Source organism: Alosa sapidissima, chromosome 15 (genome assembly GCF_018492685.1).
Source record: "Alosa sapidissima isolate fAloSap1 chromosome 15, fAloSap1.pri, whole genome shotgun sequence".
NCBI classification, from domain to species: domain Eukaryota; kingdom Metazoa; phylum Chordata; class Actinopteri; order Clupeiformes; family Clupeidae; genus Alosa; species Alosa sapidissima.
In genome coordinates this window covers 769,627-790,839 of record NC_055971.1, presented here as the reverse complement: position 1 = coordinate 790,839, position 21,213 = coordinate 769,627, and the positions used below count along the sequence as shown (strand labels likewise).

Genomic DNA, 21,213 nt, shown 5'->3' with positions numbered 1-21,213 from the left:
TACCAGCAGTTTGCTTGCCAGCGTTTCCCAGTAGGCTAGGCCTACTTCGCAAAAGTTGTGAAATATAACTGCATATTTTTTGAATGTCGGAGACTGCTACATAAAAAAAAAAAATATGTGCGTTCATAATATGTGCGTGCTTGAGATGAAACCAGCAGTTTTCAGCAGGATCATGCGAGGAGGACCTGTCTCTTAATTCATTTAAAACAAGTCAATGGTTTTACAATGTTTCAGTCAAGCTTTGGTTGGTTTAGAGACAACTGGTATGCAAAATGTAAAGTAGTGGATTAACTTTAATTTGCTTTGCTGCATATTGGACAATAGATGCACATAGTAAATTACATAAAGTAGGCTTATTAAAATATGTAAATAGCTTAGTCTAACTTTGAAAAAAAATATTGACGGGAATCCAGTCCAGTGCACATGTCTTTGGCAAGTAGCCCTAGGCTACTACAGACACAGGTGAAGAACAGTCAGTCTCAGCAGTAAGCAAAACCAAATATGTAGCCTACAGCCAGCTTCAAAAGCAAGCAGCCCAGACCCTAAAATTTCGCCAAAATATATTTGGTAACTTCTGTAGACATCCAAAATGGGGTGGGGGTTAAAATTAGTAGGAAAAAAAAAACTATTGCATAAACAGTCATGTATATCTTTTTGTCGTGGTATAGTCTTAATTTTCATTTAGATGTCTTGAAAAGATCTTAAAAAGTCTTTAAATTTGCACTTGGAAAATGTGCAGATACCCTGAGAAAGACCGTTGGTTAGCTAGCTCATTTAAAATATCCTAAACTTTTTTTGACCCTGCCTTTAAAAAAAATCAGAATCGAGAATCGTTAGGAACCGGATTCGAAATGAGAAATCGGAATTGGAATCAGAATCGTTCAAATTGAAACGATACCCAACCCTATTCCTCAGCTGGCAGTAGGCTACTTTGTCGGCAGTCATGAGAAGTTCGTTTGCTAACAGAACATAAATATGCTGCCCAGAAACCTCGTGAATAGTTCTGTTTTTTTAGTTTTTTATAGTTTTTTTACTACAGTAACAAGGTTGAAATGTAGCCTTTGCCTACAGCATCTCCTTAACAGTAATGTTAACAAAATGACAGCATTCATATGACCAAAGGAAAACAAATTCGGTCACTCAAGGCTGTGCCACAGTAACCAGTGTAGGCTACAGTCCTACTCAATAGGCCTACTCGAAGCAGATAGCGATGCCTGACGGTCGAGTGGGTTAATGCACGTATTTCCAGAACAGGTCTGCAACTTTCAGGCAGTCCTGAGTTCGAATCCAGACAGGAGTAATGATGTGATGTATTTCCTTTAGAAATTGTTTTTATTGAATCGAAGTTGAAGCCTACTACAGACATTCGATGAGGTGTTCTGAATAGGCTTAGGCTGGGTGTAGGCTACTTTGAAACTTCTGCGGGGTAACGGGATCATTTGTTTTTAAAACATAACTTGCATCTTTCCATTCCAACCATTATTAGGCCTTGGCCTAATGTTATAATTTTTTTTGCGAGGTGTTGCTCCTGTCAAGACTTGTTTATAAGACGTTTGGTGATTAATTGATAGCTGTTTTTGGGACAAGTTAAACGTTCTTTATAATGAGCGCATACGGGGAGTAAAACGACTTGTTGGTGTTTTGGGACATAAGCTACATTAAGCTTTTTCACGTTAACATAATGATTTGCATCCACATATCCTTATGCACTATGCACAACTTTTATTCACTAGCGACTAGCCTAAAACTGTCACACCACATTAAAGATATGCCTAAGTGTTATAGGTTAAACGTCAAAATGAAGCATTCATATTACTAAATATGTTTAGCTACTAGTAATTACTAGTAAAATGCTATACATAAAAAATACATTATTAACTAAATACACTCTATATGAATTTAAAAATATATGAAATAGAAACATATCACATAAGCCATCATTTTCAGTGTGTGTTTGTGTGTGTGTGGAGAGAGTCAAGCAGAATCTAGGATGTCCACTGTTGTGAATGATCCCACTACAGTATATATTACTGATCAGGGTGGTGGGGGCACCAAAATCAAACACTTTTTAAAAAAAGTATCGAAAAAGTATCAAAATCGCAAATACTTGACTTGGTATCAGAATTGACCCCCCCAAATTGTGTAAATCCCCCCTACATGAATAACCTAAGGGGGGAATTCCCCCCTATTTTGAAAAATGAATTTTAAGCCCTGATTAAAGGTTTTAAAAGTAAGAAAGGGGCACAATTTGTTAATCATACTTTACATTGATATAAATCAGCTTTGCACAGACACTTTGGACATTGCTGCATCAACACTGTATGTGTAGCATAAACTTTTCCTATAAAACGTTATGGATGTGACATGGCCATAGAACTTGCTGACTTAACCCTTAGAACCCTAAGCTGTTTTTAGGGCATTTTCACTACCTTTATTCATAAGGATTTATTCTGGTCAGTGCCACACACACATATTATATATTGTTTTTTTCAGCAGAGTCTAGGCTATTCAGATCTGCCTTAATTTCATGTATTAGTAATAGCATTGATTTTATTTTGATTTTTTAAGAATTAAAATACAAAAAGTGTATTATAAAAATTCTTATATTTTGACATGTATCTCACCACAGCAAGCTCATAGCTCTACGTGCATTTCATGTTTGTGTAGGGCAGACTGTCCTGAATCAGGCAATATAATTGTCATGTTGGAGGTATACTCTGGGGCTGAGCAATTTACAGAAATATGTGCTGTGTGATTTACGGAAATAAATGCCATTTTTTATTTAGTGATGAAAAAATTACCTTTCTGCGCTCCATATTTGTGACACGAACTGATCTGACCTGACTTGACCCGAGTTTGCGTGTTAGCCTGCGTGTGGCTATGGTGTAGGCACTCATAATGATTCTCAACTTATTACTGCATTGCCATGAAGAAGGTAAAGGCAAAAAGGTTTTTCTTTGTTGAACAAATTGGGATGCAATGTGAGCCTTGAATTGGATGCCATGCAGGAATTTGCTAGGATCTCAAAACCGGATTATGAACATGCTTTGCCATAGAGAAACACACGATAGCGTTGGATTATAAACATGCTTTGTCACAAACACAGACAAAAACGTGGGGTAAGTCCAGCTATATGAAGTTATTATTTTGCTGTCACTTCGTCTGTTTTATAACCCAGAAGGATGTACTTGGTATCAAATGATAACTCTGTGTCTCCTCTCTCATCTGACGTGTGGCATATCTATCCAATCACAGGTCCGTGAGTAATTCAAATGAGAGTAATTGGTGTGCAGCATTGGCTTGTGTACATGACATTATTTTGCAGTCATATCGTCTGTTTTTATAAGCCAGAAGGATTGATATTCATGGTACCAATGGATAGCCCTGTGTCTCCTCTTTCATTTGATATGCTTGCCATATCTATGCCATCACGGGTTTGCGAGTAATTCAAACAAGAGTAATGGGTGCACAGGTGAATGCAGAGAAGTATAGACTGTTAATATGATGCAATTTGATTTAATTTCATGATTTTGTTTTATTTTCATACTTGATCGTACAGACAAGTGTGTAGTCTCGTCGGAAAGCCCCACTTCTGCTCTGTCACGCAATAAAGGTTTCATCTCGCTGCGATGAACGGTTCCGGAGCAATGTAACGGAGAAGAAAGGGTGTGTTTTTTGACGCACTTTGCGTCAATCGGGTTCTAAGGGTTAAAAACAAAACCCTTACAAATGTGAGGAGCTGTGCTCTTAAGGCAAACTGAGCATACACATTGCTCTACCATTCCCTTGTCAATCTGAAATTTGTCAAATGATAACAATTTGTTGGAACCTTGAGTCCATTTATCCCCTTTTTAAATATGTATAATATTGCCATGTGAAAACTGTTGTTTCTGTATGGTTGCACACCACATTTATGATGTAAAAAGAGTGTAATTCTCCATGAAATTCAATCAGATCAGTTACAAACAATAAAATATAGACCTAAATGAACATTTTAACAATAGTTATATTTGTGTGTGCACAACTTTTTTTTTCCATGGTAAGGATGACCTTTGCATGGAATTGCCCACTTTTTATTCGTTTATTTGTTTTGTTGTCTGTCTTGTATGTCTTGGTGTCATGGGTACGCTGGCGACTATGCTGCTCCGTCCGGCATCTTTTGTCTTTTTGTTATGTGTCTTGTTTGTGGAGCGCTTTGGGTTGCACTCTGTGCATGTTAAATGTGCATTAAAAATAAAACTGACTTGACTTGACACAAATACATACACGCACGCATGCACACACACACACACACACATAAACACACACATATGCACAGACACATAAAACACACACACCCATGCAGGCAAGCAGACATACACACACACCCCATTATCCTCACACACACTCACAAGCGAAAACACACACACACACACAGCGAAGCACACTTACACAAAAGTTGCAAGAGTAGGGGATGGAGTAGGAGATGGAGGCAAATTGACAAGCGTGATTTATTTTTGCAGAGAGAATGTGCAGGACTGAGCGGCGGTCATATTTTGTACTCCTTTGCGGTACATCTAGTTATTGTGTGTTGTTGATACACAATAGGCTACTTTGTAATCTGTGTGAATCTGATAGAACATTTGAATTTGCTGTGCAGGTCCTGGGTTCACCCAGGCTAGCTACTTTGTGTTTTCGGAAATTAAACTGACAGCAGCTCAAGTGTTGAGGTACGAGACAGCAGATGCTGCATACATAAACTGGCATGCAGCATACCACTTTCTGTAAGAAATGCAGTGTAGGCTACAGTATGAAATTTGTTGAATACAGTGGGTCCCAGTTAAGAATTTACACTTCATTCACCATCAAGGTGATTCACGCAGCTGGGTGAGAGCCATATAAAGGCCTAGGCCTATTGTTATAATTTTTTGCAAGGTGTTGCTCCTGGCAATACTTGTTTATAAGACGTTTGGTGATTAGTTGATAGCTGTTTTTGGGACACGTTAAACATTCTTTATAATGAACGCATACGGGGAGTAAAACGACTGTTACGCGCTGTTACAACTGTAGGCTACAATGATTGCAATACAAAAATATGCGCGTGTTAGTTTAGTTAGTTTTGTGATGTTTTGCACTTTTGCCTCATGTGTTTTCAGGTTTGAGGGCTTTTTTGGCAAGATTGACCTTGGTTAGACTCTGCATATGTTATTTCTCCGTATGGAAAATAAAGTCAATTTTCGACACACGTCTGTTATTAGTTCAATAACAAGTGTTCCTTGTTAAAACATGTGACTAGTGAAACTCAAATGATTTTAGAAATATTTAGCCAAAGCCAAAAAGTGTTAGAGAGAAGAAGAGACGCCGGTGCAGCTCAGATGTCTTCTTAATTTTCTTTATTCTTTAGTAAAAGGTGCAGAACATTATTAAACTTTGACTAACATTTCGATGTTCGTTAGTCAAAAACATCGACACATCGAAACATTAGTCAAAGTTTAATAATGTTCTGCACCTTTTACTAAAGAATAAAGAAAATTAAGAAGACATCTGAGCTGCACTGGCGTCTCTCCTTCTCTCTAAAATATCTGTCCTGTGTTACTTTGTGCCCCGCGCTCCCCCACTGCTTGTGAAAGAAGGGGGTGGGGGAGGGGGGCTTAACGTGAAAAAGCTTAATGTCCCAAAACGGCAACAAGTCATAATGGTAGGCTACAGGAAGTGGGGGGAGGGTATGGGATGACCAGAGCCGTCTTCGCTGTGCTATTCAGAAAGCATCTTCTATTGTCTTTCCAGGCGCACACAGCTCGTTACCATATAGCCTATCGAGTGCCTTAACAGATAGGCTCTGCTCTTGGGTTTGGCCTCACAGCGAACTCAACCCTCTTGTTGCTTGCAGTTTGTTAAATAAAGCAATGCAGATTACATTATTTATTTCTGATTAATTGCGTCTTTTGATGTCTTTTGCAACATCTGCTTGTTAGGCTGGGCTACTGTCAATGTCCTGTACAGGTAAATGTTCAACAATTGCTGGTGTAGGCCTACAGGCTATAATCAATTAGGGACTGTTCGTTATTTATTTAAGGGGCTACCGGAGGAGTTTTGGGAGCGTTAGTCAAAAAAAAGACGTGACCCTCCCTCGCCAGCAAGAAATTTTTCTATGACCCTCCAAAGTGATTGAGAAAAAACGCATGACCCTCCCCAGTCCCAACAATTTATTGATGCCTTCTGTAGGCTACTGGGTCAATTTGGGAGCTTGCATACGACACCTTCCTTGAAATGCCTTGAAAAGGCTGTCGTTTGCACAATTTCACAAATAATCACTGGGACCGAAACAAACCTGTCAACTTTTCCCGGGTTTATCGCGTATTTTAACTTTTCCCTCGCTCTCTTAGGAGGAGCTACAGGGCCGTCGCAAGGGGTCGCGAACTTGACAGATGGTTCGAGGCCCTGTGCAAACTTGACAGATGCATGAACTTACGTCCATGAAATCATGCGATACCTTACTTTACACATAGCCAAGGCTACCGTCGGTGCATTTAAGTAGACTAGTCTAATAAGCTACACCAGCTTGTCTTTAAGAGGGGAAATTGTATAGCCTATAACATTAGCTGAGTCACATATTTGGCCATATGGTGTTCATCATAGGCTACATCACGAAACCAAATAGTGTAACAAAGGCGAACACTTTAACAGGGGAAATTAATTGGGCGTGAATCATTGTGCTGAACGGTATTTGTCAATGAGCAGAAACACACACGACTGTTGATAAGATGTGCACTATGGAAACTGGTCTGTAGGCTAACATTGGACAAATAAATGACACTGACTCGCCATATCCTTACTCTGAAAAAACATTGTCTTGCTTTGTCGCAAACTCAGCAATGAAATCATAGGCCAGTTTGCAGGTAGCATAACGTCTTTTTCAATTCATAGAAGGGAGAGCCCAGTCTCTCCTGTGACATTGAGTTGTGCAAATAGTTTTTAATAGCCTGTTCAACTTCAAAAAGCTTCACCCGATGCCAGTCACTGATCGCAATTTCAAATTTCGGGAAGCTTCATTCAATCTTTTTAAGTTTTAAGTGCAGTAGGCCCCTATCTGCCCCCTTTGAAATTATATCTCGAGCCTATTATAAGGTCCAGTGCGTTATGTCCTGGGATTCGGACGTGCTCAAAAAGGAAAGAAAAAACACTTTTTTTATAGATGGTTATGAGGAGCAATATGAGTCTGAACTCCGTGTCATTCAGACTCAACCCTCTTGTTGCTTTGATATCTTTTTCGTTGTCGTTTGAACGTCGGCAAGCAGGCATGTTGCGGTTGCAATTTAAGTGAAATTTCTACAGTAGGCCTACAGCATGCAACATGCTTGTAGAGGTAAATGTTCAACAATTGCTGGTGTGCAGGCTATAATCAATTAGCTAAATCATTTGTCCAGCTGTTTAAAAATAAATTTGTGCTACATTCAAACGCAAAAAGTGCTTTGATATCTTTTTCGTTTGAACGTCGGCAAGCAGGCATGCTGCGGTTGCAATGAATGAAGATAATTGGTTTTATCTGCGGATTTATTTTTTGCATTATTTTGAATATGACTCGCTCCAGTCTCAACAGCACGTCTACTTTTTCCACACGCATCTAAGTTCTAACACACATCCCCTCTCGCTTTATCTCTTTCATCCCTGCGCACAGGGGCTTTCTTAAAGGAGCTGCACCATTTTACAACAATTGCATCTACATTTTCATATTAGAATGTTTTGTCTGTTTAAGTGTAAGCTTAAACTACCGTGATCAATTTAAGTTCCTGTGCCCCCGCTGAAAGTCTCGTGCGCTTAACGTTACACTATCACATCTATAAGTAACCGTGACAAATAGGGTATAAGATATATAAACTCATGCTATTGTATTATCATATATATTTGGTAATGGCTCACTGCGTCATGGAAGCAGTTAAGTCTTGAATTTCCCCTGGGGATCAATAAAGTATCTATCTATCTATCTAAGTCAAGTCGCATCAAAAATAGTAGTGGCAGAACTCCCAAGTGACACCTTGTGGTTGTTTGTGTCAACTGCAGTTTGTGCCATTTCTGCTGAGAAAATGGGGTGCTTGATTCATGAAGGAACCCGTCCAAACTTAACTGGGACCCACTGTATGTTAAACATTGATCATGATTTTAGTGTTTGTATATACATAATGTTTTATTATATTTTTAAAAATGTTTTTGTAAAACGAATCGTTTTGATTTTCTTTTGACACCTGTTGCTTTTGAGATCTATTTTGCTGCCTTTGTAAAATACTGTGTAACATGGTTTTATAAAGTGCTCTATAAACACAGATGCTATGTGTCCTTAGATTGTTGGACGGGGCAATGACCAGGTGGCTATGAGTTCCAAGTATGAGACACGAGAAGATTTTGGTAAGTTTAAAAGCATTCTTACTTCACTATCAGATGTAGTTGACAGTGTACTAATCTGGTTTGTTAACCTCTCATAGCTGTCATTCGCAACTATGGCAACCTGCTACTTGAGATGTCTGCCATTGTTCCAGATGGAATAGTTGCATTTTTCACCAGTTATGTGTACATGGAGAACATTGTGGCCTCGTGGTATGAACAGGTATGTCTGTGCAGATCACTATGTTGCTAGGTTTAATACGTAGATACTGTAAGTCAGTGTTTCTTATCTAGTGGGTCATGGATAGGTCGGGAGTTTGTGAAAAAAAAAAATCACCCATTTAAAATGCTACCCTATCAGATCTAATTTTGGACCTTTATTTTTATAGAGTTTATTCATTTCTTTCTTCTCTGTTACATTGCTCCGGAACTGTCCATCGCAGTGAGATGAAACCTTTATTGCGTGACAAAGCAGAAGTGGAAGTTGTCTGTACGATCAAGTATGAAAATTAAAAAAAATCATGAAATTGAATCAAATTGCATCATATTTACAGTCTATACTTCTCTGCGTTCACCTGCGCACCCATTACTCCCGTTTGAATTACTCGTGAACCCGTGATCGCATAGATATGGCAAGCATATCAGATGAAAGAGGAGACACAGGGCTATCCATTGGTACCATGTATATCGATCCTTCTGGCCTATAAAAACAGACGAAGTGACTGCAAAATAATAACGTCATGTACACAGACCAACGCTACACACCTATTACTCTCGTTTGAATTACTCACGGACCCATGATCGCTATCATGTGTTTCTCTGGCAAAGCATGTTCATAATACGGTTTTGAGATCCTAGCAAATCCCGGCATGGCATCCAATTCAAGGCTCACATTGCATCCCAATTTGTTCGACAAAGAAACACCTTTTTGCCTTTACTTTGTTCATGGCAATGCAGTAAAAAGTTGTTGTAGAGAATCATTATGAGTGCACACACAGGCTAACACGCAAACTCGGGTCAAGTCATTATTGCTTAGTTGTGTTTTTATATTATATACTTTAATTACTTTTTCTGCTGTTAGTGAATGTGTGTGTGTGTTGTCTGTATGCTACGGAGACCTTGAATTTCCCCTGGGGATCAATAAAGTATCTATCTATCTATCATATCAATAATAAATAATGTCAAATTAATCAACAGCCTAATGGAAATAAAACAATATTATACAAACCATAACGCATAAGAAGCGCTTAAAGAACTAAGTGCATGTTGAACAGCAATGTCTTTAGACCCCTCTTAAACGACCCAAACTATCACAGGAACGGAGAGCACTGGGCAACTCATTCCACTAACGTGGAACCACTGAGGAAAAGAGTCTTGAATTAGACCTAGTGTGTATGACTGGTCGACACGACGCTCATCAGAAGACTGCAGTGGGCTGTTGGGGATGTACGTCTTGATTATTGAATGAAAATAACTAGGAGCAGATCCAGTCAGTGTCTTATAGGCCAAAGTGAGAGATTTTAATTTAATTCTGGCTACTATAGGGAGCCAATGGAGAGTAACTAGCAGAGGAGTTACATGTGTCCTCTTTGGCTGATTGAAGACCTATATATATGCTCATGGAATAGTAGCGGTTTGCCAACCAAAATCCACCCATAAACCACCATTTTCTAATGAGTCAGATAGCGAATCACAGCTCGCAAACCAGCAGCGGTTTGCCAACCATAACCCTTCCGTCACCCAGCATGTGCTTGCTGACTTGATAGTGGTCCCACAGCGGACCGCCAGTGGCATACCGGCTGATGAGAGGGATGCTGACCAGTATCCACTAATGGTCCGATATCTGCTTGCTATCTGGGTAGCTGTACAGTATGTACATTGGTAAACCTCCCTCCCGATGCCTCGAGAGCAGTGCTTGAAAGAAAGTTAGCAGTCTGGGCTTTTAGCTCGATTGCCAGCACGCGCAACTTCCAATCCGCGGTACTGCTGTTTGCGGCGTGTGCAGGGCTGAGCCGCACGGTTCAACATGCTGTAGGTTACACCAGCTGCCAGGGAACAATAGAAAGCACTTATCTTAGCAAGCCTAACCCCAGGCAGTATCAATGGAAGACCCACTAGCATGCTAGCTAACTTTCTATGCTATGCTAAGCAAACTAACAAACAAAATTATTTTATAAATATTTTATATTCACATTTTATATCACTTGGTGCTTTTTTGGGGTAACTTGCATATAAATGCATATTTTTAGAGGGCACAGCATGTATATTGATCATATAAGAGCATTTATGCTCTATCGTTCAACCCATAGTTGGATACCCACTATGTTAAGATAAGCAAACGAACAAACAAAATTCCTCATGTGCACAGTTTGAAAGTGATGCTCGCTTCTTTGAGGTAACTTGCATATACATATCCGTATTTTGAAGTTACATAGCAGATAGCAGATATAGCAATTGTATAAGACCTTGCAGAGTCTCATATTCCCATCATATGCAGTGCAACAGCAAACTAAACCGACGCTGAAAGAGAGTATAAAGTAAAGCTTGCATCACTTTAGTCGGCTAAATAAGTTGATATTGAAGTTCGAAGCAGCACCCAATTCATTACAACCTCATTTATGAGAAGCCCAGATTGTTAGACAGCAAAATAGTGTTCATTTTGTCACCTATTTTTAATTTATTCTTAGTCTTAGTCTTGTGACGAAATGTCCTTTTTAGTCTTTGTCATATTTAGTCATTCAAATATCATTTTTGTTAGTCAAGTTTTAGTCAACTTAGTCTCATCATTTTAGTCTAGTTTTAGTCAAAAGAAAACTAAAGGTATCTTAGTCAAGTTTTAGTCAAAACATTTTACTAAAGTTGTCTTTTTTTATAACAAATTATTTCTGATTACCGTTTCAGTCAAATAGTGTTTCACATATCTCAATTTTCCAACAATATTGTGTGTCCACAGGGCTACTCATCTGTTATAATTAGTCATTCTGATTTTTTGTCAGTCAGTATGTTTACGTGCACAGGTAAGTTGAGCTACAGTTAGTATAGCTCGGCTGGGATTTGACCATAGACAGTAAAAGATTTGACTGGACCACTGTCATGATCTTCGTAGACCAGTGTTTCTCAAAGTGTGGTCCAGGGACCACTGGTGGTCCGCAAGCTATGAGTTGATTGCAATATTGAACCAACTTGTATGTAATTCCAAATAGTTCTGCAACACTGTCTATGTAAGATATGCCAGTTTAAATCATATGAATCCTCTGACACAATAAGCAAAGTGCAAAGACAATACTGCCCTACAAAGCAAAAAGGCTACTACGCAGAGTGCAGAACTGAGAAAAAAGACTAAATGATTAAAGTTATCCTGTCATCCAGCCTAAATAGTTGTAGGTAGATTATTGGACATGTGGCTGTTTTGTTACTTTATATTAGCTTATTCTTTTTACATATCAATCCTCATATTTAATTTGATATTTTACCCCTATTTTGCAGTTACTATATTCTTGCTTTATATTACTTACCAAAAACGTGGCACCATACCAAGGAAAAAGGCAGTAACTACAGATTCTCCAAAAACTATTTTGTCACAACTTGGGCTCTGGGTGTGTTACTGTAGATACACTGTATTTAAAATAATTGGAACCATTTGTTTTGCTGAACATGGATATACCAAACCCAAACTAATTTGACCATTTTAGGTCAATATTTTCCTTCCGGAAGCTGTTCTGGTGCTGAAACGGCTGCTTAAAGCCGTATCAAGGCCCAAATGGGGACAATTTATTTTGAATAGGACCACATTGTTATGTCTGAGTATTAGATTTATGTGTGTCTGGGGGTGTTTCTGTATCTGTAATGTAGTATCTGCTATACCTACAAATCACAATAATGTTAAAGCACTGCAAAACAACTTTTCTTTAGAGCAATATAGGCAAATTAAACTCCAATTCAACAGAGCAAAACAAAATCATTTTGCCTAAGTGTTTCTAAGACTTTTCAAACTCTTATGATGATAACTAAGATAAACAAGTTGATGATTTTATATGGTGCAGTATCTGTTTGTGTATATATATATACTCAGTCCTGTACATCTGTTCCGCGATCATAAATCACACTAATCAATTTGTATCCACCTCCATCCTCCACTCTTAAAACTTTTGTGTATGCTTGTTTGGCATGCCTGTGTACAGTGGGCAGTGCTTCGAATTGGCCAGCTTCACTCGCGGTCCGCGCGTGGGATCACGCGGTATCACGCAACTTTAATTTGTATTTTTCCAGTGAGACGCTGCAACAACCCAAACAACCGGTAGATGGCTCAAGTGAGCAGGGTGTCTCGTAAAAAGAAATGGAGCCTGGAAAACCCTACACAGACTTCACTACAGACTTTAGCAGACTGGGTTAGAAATAATGTAATAGCCAGAAATATGCCTGCCCTAATAAAGAAATATTTGGTTAACTGCGAGTGAATCCCGTTTGCAGCCGTAGAGACGCAGGACAAATTAAACATTCTGGTTTTCTCAGAGTGCAACGATGATAGACAGACATCATTTGGACAAAATATAGAGTATTAACCTCCGTTGCTCAGCCAAATGCCTTCCTGTTACGTCCTGTTATCACGGAGTTAGGCCTACAGGCGATAAACGATTTTTGATGGTCACAAGTTTACTTCATTAGGGACTGTTCGTTATTTATTTAAGGGGCTACCGGAGGAGTTTGGGGAGCATTAGTCCAAAAAGACGTGACCCTCCCTCGCCAGCAATACATTTTTCTATGACCCTCCAAAGTGATTATGAAAAAATCACTGTCAACTTTTTCCGGGTTTATCGCCTACTGTATTTTAACGTTTTCACATATTTGGCCATAAGCCGTTTATCATAGGCTATCACGAAACCAAACTACAAAGGCGAACACTTTAACAGGGGGAATTAATTGGGCATGAATCATGCTGAACGCTATTTCGCTACCTTAGAATAATAAGGTTCTATCTGCGTTTTGAGTAGGTACAACCGGGACGATTGAAACGGGGACGAATGAAACATTCCGGTTTTCTCCGAGTGCAACGATGATAGACAGTCATCATTTGGACAAAACATGGAGCATATTAACCTCCGTTGCTCAGCCAAATGCCTTCCTGTTACGTCCTGGTATCACGGAGTTACGAGCGATAAACGATTTTTGATGGTCACAAGTTTACTTCATTAGCGGTTTATTTTTTTGGATTATTAAAGAGTGTTTTTCATTTAAAGGTTTGACTTCGTGCTTATTCAGTAGAGCATTTAGTGCTCTCCCCAATCCCAGACGTTCACATTGCATGTTTGTTTGTAATGGATGCAACCGCGAGATAGGCTATGCGTTTGACAATAAGTTGTTAACAGAACCAAGACATATAGCCCAGCAGCAATCTAGGGACTGATCGTTATTTATTGAAGGGACCACCGGAGGAATTTTGAGTGCTTCAGTTGGAAGTTGCATGACCCTCTCTTGCCTGCTAGAAATTGTTCAATGACCCTCCGACAGAATTGTTAAAAAAAAGACATGACCCTCCCTTGCCAATTGTCTTCCGCCCGCGCCACAGCCACACACTTTGTGATAACATTCTTAAATCAATCTTTCCCGTGAGCTTGCATGCTACCAGTCCTTCCTTTTCAAATGTGTTGCGCCTGTTTGCACAATTTCACAAATAATCATATGTGATTAATAGTATGACAAATAATCCCTGTGCACGGGGACCGAAACAATGCATGCCAACTTTTTCCGTGTTTATCACGTATTTTAACTTTCCCCGCTCTCTTGCCGTTTTAATGTTTTCCCGTAGAATATCCCATATTTTAATACTCTCATAACAGCCCTGCCATCGGGCCTGTCTCTGTGTTGCCCTGTTGCTACCCCTTGCCCTTCCAACGAAGCAGATGTCTTCAAATAATTGTTTTCCTTGCTTGAAGGCGAACTTAGAGTGATGTTAACCTATTTAAGTTTAACGGCGCGATTGCCGTGAGCACGATTCATTGGCGCTTGCATGTTCGGCCTTATGTCTACGTGCGCACCTGAGGCTACTCAGCTGCAAGAGAAATAATTTCCCCTCTTTGTATGTTCACTGCAAGTTGGCCTACCATAACTTACCAACTCTGCACTGTAGACTGGCTATTTATATTTTTCTGTGAAATAAGCAAATGTATTTGTTCAACTTTATGAAGCAGAATTACGCATAGGGTACTTGGAACATAATACATTTGACAAAGGACAGATGAATGTTGCTAGTGACAAAATATTAACTTTCAGTGTTTTACGATGTCTTTGTCATGGGGAAGTGTTTTCCCCCATGCATTTATTCTAGGTTACTGTCAGTGACTGCCGTGAGAGAAGCGGGTTCTGTGTTTCGTTCATGTCAGTGACTGACGCGAGAGAAGCGGGGTCTGTGTTGTGTTGTGTTGCGTTGCGTTAATTTATTTTCATTGGGCATACCAAGCCAAAATTACTCCTTTTGAAACAATGAGTGCAGGAAGCGCGTTTGTATGGTTATATTGCTTGACGGGGAGGATCCCAAGCAGCTTTCAGCCATAAGGCTACTTTGAGAACATTTCAATTCGCCCGACACTAATATTCAAAATGTTGAAAACTATTTCGGCATAGCCTATAAAGCAGTTTAATTAAATGGAATGTTAGTTGTAAACAAACGAGCTACTTGGTGAGGCTTGGCCTCACAGATGCGCTCGTGCCTTAGATGGCAGGAAAAATCTTCACGATAGGCCTATTAACTAACCACCCGATTCACGTTGGCTGGGGGGAAGGGGGGCCATCAGACAATTGTGCCCAGTTAATCCGGCCCTTCCCCCAAAAAACCACACCTTCCCACCTCTGACAGCTTAAAAGAAGTCAAGAGGACTCCTTACTCACAGACCTATTCACAAACCTGCGGTTTTGAAATCCTATGCAGCTACAGGAGCTTCCAATCGCGAGGAAGCAATTTTGCATTGTAGGCATAACTAACATGCAATAATGCCGCCAACAACAACCAAAACTAGGCTAATCATTGTCAACATGTAAATTAAATGTAACATTATTGTGAATCAAATTAAAATGTTCTCTTTTGCAAACGTAGGCATAGTAATAGAATAATTTAATAATGTTACAAGATACTACATCAATCCGTATGTTTCATTGGGCTACTAGGCTATTTGTTTTGCCTTGATTCATTTAGGCTAGGCCTTTTTATTCAGGGGCCATATTCACAAAGAATTTTAAGGCTAAAAGTAGCTCCTAACTGGCGAATTTAGGAGCAACTCCTAAAAATAATGGGCGTGTCACTCCTAACTTTAGGACTCTTAATTTTTTCACAAAAAGTAATTCACGAAACATTTTAGACCTAAAAGTAGCACCTAAGTCTGGGACAGCTTAAGTCGAGAGGACTCCTAACTCACTAAGACCTATTCATAAACAGCTTTTTTGTGGCATTTTACGTTGCGATGTTTTGAAATAGCCTATGCGCAACCAGAGCTTCCAATCGCGAGGGAACAATTTTGCATTCATAAAAGGGATGCAATAACGCCACCAACAACAACACAAACTACTCATTGTTAACATGTAAATGAAATGTAACGTTTCATTGTGAATCAAATTAAAATGTTCTCCTCTTTGCAAACGTAGCCTAGGGATATGGTGACAGATTAATTTAATAATGTTGCAAAGGTAGTCTACTGCATCAATCCATAGGCCTATGTTTCATTAGGCTACTAAGCTATTTGTTTTGCCTTACTCTTTATTCATTTAGGCTAGGCCTTTTTATTCAGTTATTAATCATCTTCCGTCCTTCGCACTACTTGTGTAGCGCACGCATTCTCCGACCTGTCACCTGTCAGTCATCATCGGAAGAGAGGTGTTTGGAATTCCCGCGTTACAATCGTAAGCCAATCAAGGTGGTCACTTCAGTCAAGCTCGTGCATGAGTAATGACGTCATCCATAGCCACGAAGACTCACTCCTAGTTTAGGAGTTGTCTGAAAGGCTTTGTGAATAACTTTTAAGAGAAAACTCCAATCTAAAATCTTTAAGTGCGATTTAGGAGTAGCCAACGCAAAAAACAACATAAGCCAACGCAAAAAATTATACCTACCTTGCAGGAACTGAACTCGCATGTTCATACGATTGGAAGACGCGCAAAAGAATACACCTTCAATCACGTATCGCCTTACACACAACAAGAATACTTTCAGCTTTGCTACCTTGCCATGTTTAACTTGGGATAGAAGACTGTTCACAGAAATAAGCTAATGATCATTTTTTCAACAAATGCAATAATAGCAGGTATTGTCGAAGGTGCATGGTGAAGTGAAATTCTTACTTTGAAAAACAAACATTTGCCGATATCATCGCCGATCATCAGAATATTGCAATAGATTCTGTGTTCTGGACTGCAGGCAACTTGTTAAGCCAGTGGTTATCAAACTTTTATTTCATTCCCCACTTTGATCAAGGGGCATGACTGATGATAGTGGAGATAACGTGTTATCCCGAGGCTTTTGCAAGTCAGCATCTTCGACGGTAGTCTATTAAAAATATAAGTTTTCGATGTCCCAAACGGAGAGCCATACTTTATTGTTTTTAACGATCTCTATGCTACTCACAAAAATGTAGGCATGGGGACATGATGAAGTAGGTTATCCAACTGTCGTGTGTTAAATTATTGTGATTACGAGCCAGTGGTTTTCAAACATTATGTGTGACTCGGACATCTAACTAAATGCAACAGGCTCATATCGTCCTCGCATTCGCAAAATGAGGACCAGTGTTTTGTCAAATTGCAAATAGCTATTCGTTTTAACTATTTTTTTATGATAGTAGCCTATACAAAAAGCACTTCATACTATCTTAATATTGGAATATGGGGAGGGAAGTGGCGCGTCTGCAGTCAGCCAAATAGTAATGTAATTCTGCGGCATAAAGCAGATGTAACTGTTTATCGTACAGAAAAATAAAAATGACATGTCAAGCAGTCAATTGACTACACTGCAGTCAAGAAGTAGGGCAAATTAATTTACGAAACCAAACGTGGGTCATAGTTGTCTAAGCCTCTATTGCGTAGCCTGTTAAAAACGTCGCCAGATAGTATTAAATCGGCAACAACATTGTTTTCTGCAGAAGCCTACCCAAGGCTACAGATTAATTCTGAACAGTTATTTCTCTACTGGCTCAATTATCACACCACTGTTTTGATTTGCGTAGTTGCGTTAACCCCAACACTGACAATAATGTAGACAGCAAATTTCGATTTCGATTTTCGTGTAGTCAAGCCTTAAGCCATACCCAAGTAGCCTAAATCGAGGTAATGTTTAATTATGTATGATTTATTTTGTTATTGAATTCGTAGGCTGGGATTACTCTCGGCAACAATTATATAAGGGACGGCAGGCAGAGCGATGTACAGTGGCAGAGCGACGCACAGTGGCTGAAAGTGGTACTAAAGCTTCACGCAGCTTCACGCCGCGTAATGCGCGAATGAAGTGGTCATTTGAAAGCGATGCCCACTGTATGTGTGTGTGTGTGTGTGTGGGAGGGGGCCGCACAGCAAGTAGCCTACTGGCGCTGCGAAGGTGAATAGATTTGTAGCACTGGCCAAAAAATGTGTAGCATTGTTATAAAACCTTTAAAATCTCTAAACAATCACAAGTAGGGCAGTTCATCACAGTTCATCCATTGCAACTGGACTGATGAAAGGTCATGTACACCTGTAGGCTACATTGTATTTGGGGAAAGCAGAAGGTATCAGTTTTACTTTTATTTATTTATTTATTTATTTATTTATTTATTTATTTATTTATTAACTAACAAAACAATCTCTGTCATTTCCATGCAGTTTTCAACAGCTATCAAGAAGAAAGGTCATGCCATGGATTTTTGTGAATGTTTCTACTTCTACATATGCAAGATTTTAGTCATCTTTAGTTCATATGATATTCAACTTTATTGTGAATGCACAAATTAAATACCAATAGTCTAAAACAAAATGCAGTTTTACATCTAACCAAGTGGTACAAATAACTGACATGTCCAAAAGTGCCTTCATGAAATGCGTCGCTAGACATTTTAACGGGCCAAGTTGAGAGCTGTGTCTGTTATTGTTTGTGGGGAAAATACTGATTCCCACATTGCAACTACTGAATCCATGGTCAGGGACCACCAACAATGTCCTCACGGACCACAAGTGGGCCGCGGACTACTGGTTGAAAACCCCTGGCTTACAGTATCAAGCGGACTTAAGCTGCCACCTCTTGGCGAAAAGTTGTAATACATTTCACGCAACTGCGTGAATCACAGAAAGCGCGAATGAAGTGGCCACTTCTAAATGGGACCCACTGTACAGTAGCTGAAGGTGTGTGGCTAAAGCAGCCATAATGAAAGTGTTATCATTGTTTGGATACTTCACACACACATGCTTTTTAATCGCATAGACTACACCTACCAAGCTGGAATCAAAGCACATCGATTCCCCTCTCACACCCTAAACACGCACTTCAAACAAACAAACAAGCATCTCAGTCTCACGCATGTATTAGGCAAAACTGTAGCAGACGTAACGTTGGAAAATCATCCATCGCACAGAATGATTTTTGTAGCACGTGCAACAGGTACAGCCCAGCCCTGGATACATCTCTCAAAGTGTGCTCTAAAACATTTGGTTTAAATGGAGATGTAGATCATCACTGGTGCGTTAATAAATTACATTGTGATGAGTTGACACAAATGATTCACTTCAGGGCTCTACAGTGCGCCCATTTCACTCGCACACGAGTAAAAATGATGCCGTGCGAGTGCAAAAAAAATATTTAGGCGCACTGGTGCGAATGACTTCTAACCATGTCAATGTTTGTCTACAAAATACACCGCAACATCGAGAAACATTACTGGTGCAAACCATAGAATCACGTAGCGAATGCAGCAAGAGAAAATGGACTGTTTTAATAGTAGTATTAGGCAGTATGCAGTCAGATAGGTCACCATGGGCATATTTGGTTTAGCTATAGATGGATTCACAAATAAATAAATTAGCCTACATTTGGCAGGATACTTGATATACAGGCTAAATGCAAATATGGTATTATATTATTTTACATTAACAAAATGTAGGAAAATAGAACAGACTGAATATAAAGTAGGCACTGATCTTTAAAATCCTGTTTCCTGTAGCCTAAATGTTGTCAGTCATTCTTAATATTCGCAATTGGTCCACTGGCATGTTTAACTGTTAGCTGCAGTATAATGTTAGATTATGTGTAAGTTAAGTACAGAACTGACTGTGCGCCCAAATTTTTGTCTGTGCTCCTAAAATTTTTAACTTGGGCGCACAAGTGCTCCTGAAAAAAAATGTTAGTGTAGAGCCCTGCACTTTGACGAATTTATGTAGTCTAGTCAATTACGTCGTCGCAGCCCTAGTTACTTTACTTTGACCCATTCTCTTCCTTACTTGAAACACCTTTGAAAATAGAGGATTGAAGTGGCGGTGTTTGGGAATAAACGTTAGCTCAGATGCTTTTTAAGACTTTTTGTGGTCTTAATGCAACATTTTGCAAAGCACTGACCTGGCCACCAAGGACTGTGAGCGAATCAACAGCAGAAAAACCTATTTAGCAAGCAGAAATGTCCCAGCCTATTTGGGATGCTTCATAGACAGGTCTTCATAGACATCTTTCAGGTATATTTTCCATTAGAAAACCATCGCGTTAGCGAACACGTTGTGGCTAACTCACTTAGCTCCTGTTAGTAGGCTAAGAATGAGATGGCAGTCAAAAGATACAATTACAGCTGATATCAATTTGCTTGGTATTTATGGTTTTATACACACCAATAATCAAATTATCCATAATCCAATAAGCTAACATTATTTTACCTAGGTTCTAGGCCAGGGGGGGAACCTTTTTTGCCTGGAGAGACACTTTTACCAAATGTATTTTTTTTTTTATCTCAGAAGAGCCACATAAAGACGGTTACAAGAAAAAGTTTGGATATTTAACGTACAGTTACTTTCATTCAACAGAGGATTTTTTAATACATTTTCTACTAGTTTTAAAAGTAATGTGCAAGTAATGTGCAAGAATGACAGAAGTATAGGCCTTCCCATGTAGGCTAAACACCACCCTCTATTTTCCCAGTGTCCTTTGGTATGCAAAGTAACATCATAGTTAACAACACAACACTCAATTTTCGTCGACATGTCATTGGCAAAATTGAACATTAGGCCTACCAGAGATTAGATTTGGTGATGGCCTTGGAGTCTGGCTGGCACATATTGAGTGAGGTGAAGTTTCATGCAAGAATTGAGGCTGTCATCATTTAAGGGCAACTCCATGCAAAACTGTCATATATCCATAACGCCAACTAAATAGGCTACCATGGCATTGTGTTGCCGTTATTAATGTGACGTTTTGCACGGAATTTCCCTTAAACGTGAGCGCAGGTTTGTCTTTATATTTTTCCTATGTGAGATATTTCTGACATGCAAGTGGAACTGAACGGGGCTAACACAGCAATACTAACTCGTTGCAGTGTGCGATATATAACAGGCAGTTAATTTCGCGTTTTCAGAATCAGTCTTCAATCTTCGATTCTGGCTCAATGATGTATGGCTCCATGTGTATGGGGCTATTGCGACGGTAAACTGCCTTTGAAGCATAACGTTTCACTTCAGTTGAGATCCACAGAAGCTATGGTTAATAGCAGAGACTTTCTAATGAGGAGACACAGCACTCAAAAAATCCTCCATAGGAATGCATGGGCTTAGTTTGTAACGCCAATATGGCAGTTGTCTACGCATATCACACCCCTTCCGCGGCAAAACGTTGACATGTGAATACATTGAGCCAATCATGTGCTG

At 39.4% G+C, this 21,213-nt stretch overlaps 1 protein-coding gene across 2 annotated transcripts in view; it reads left to right on the top strand.

Annotated features, from left to right (window-relative positions):
* The window catches only part of ercc2 (excision repair cross-complementation group 2), a 136,717-nt gene that overhangs the window by 104,034 nt on the left and 11,470 nt on the right, over nucleotides 1-21,213 (top strand). For both annotated transcript variants that reach the window (XM_042063393.1, XM_042063394.1), the window contains exons 16-17: nucleotides 8,319-8,382; nucleotides 8,460-8,581. In XM_042063393.1, the coding sequence (XP_041919327.1) occupies nucleotides 8,319-8,382; nucleotides 8,460-8,581 (186 nt within the window). The remainder of the gene's footprint in view (nucleotides 1-8,318; nucleotides 8,383-8,459; nucleotides 8,582-21,213) is intronic.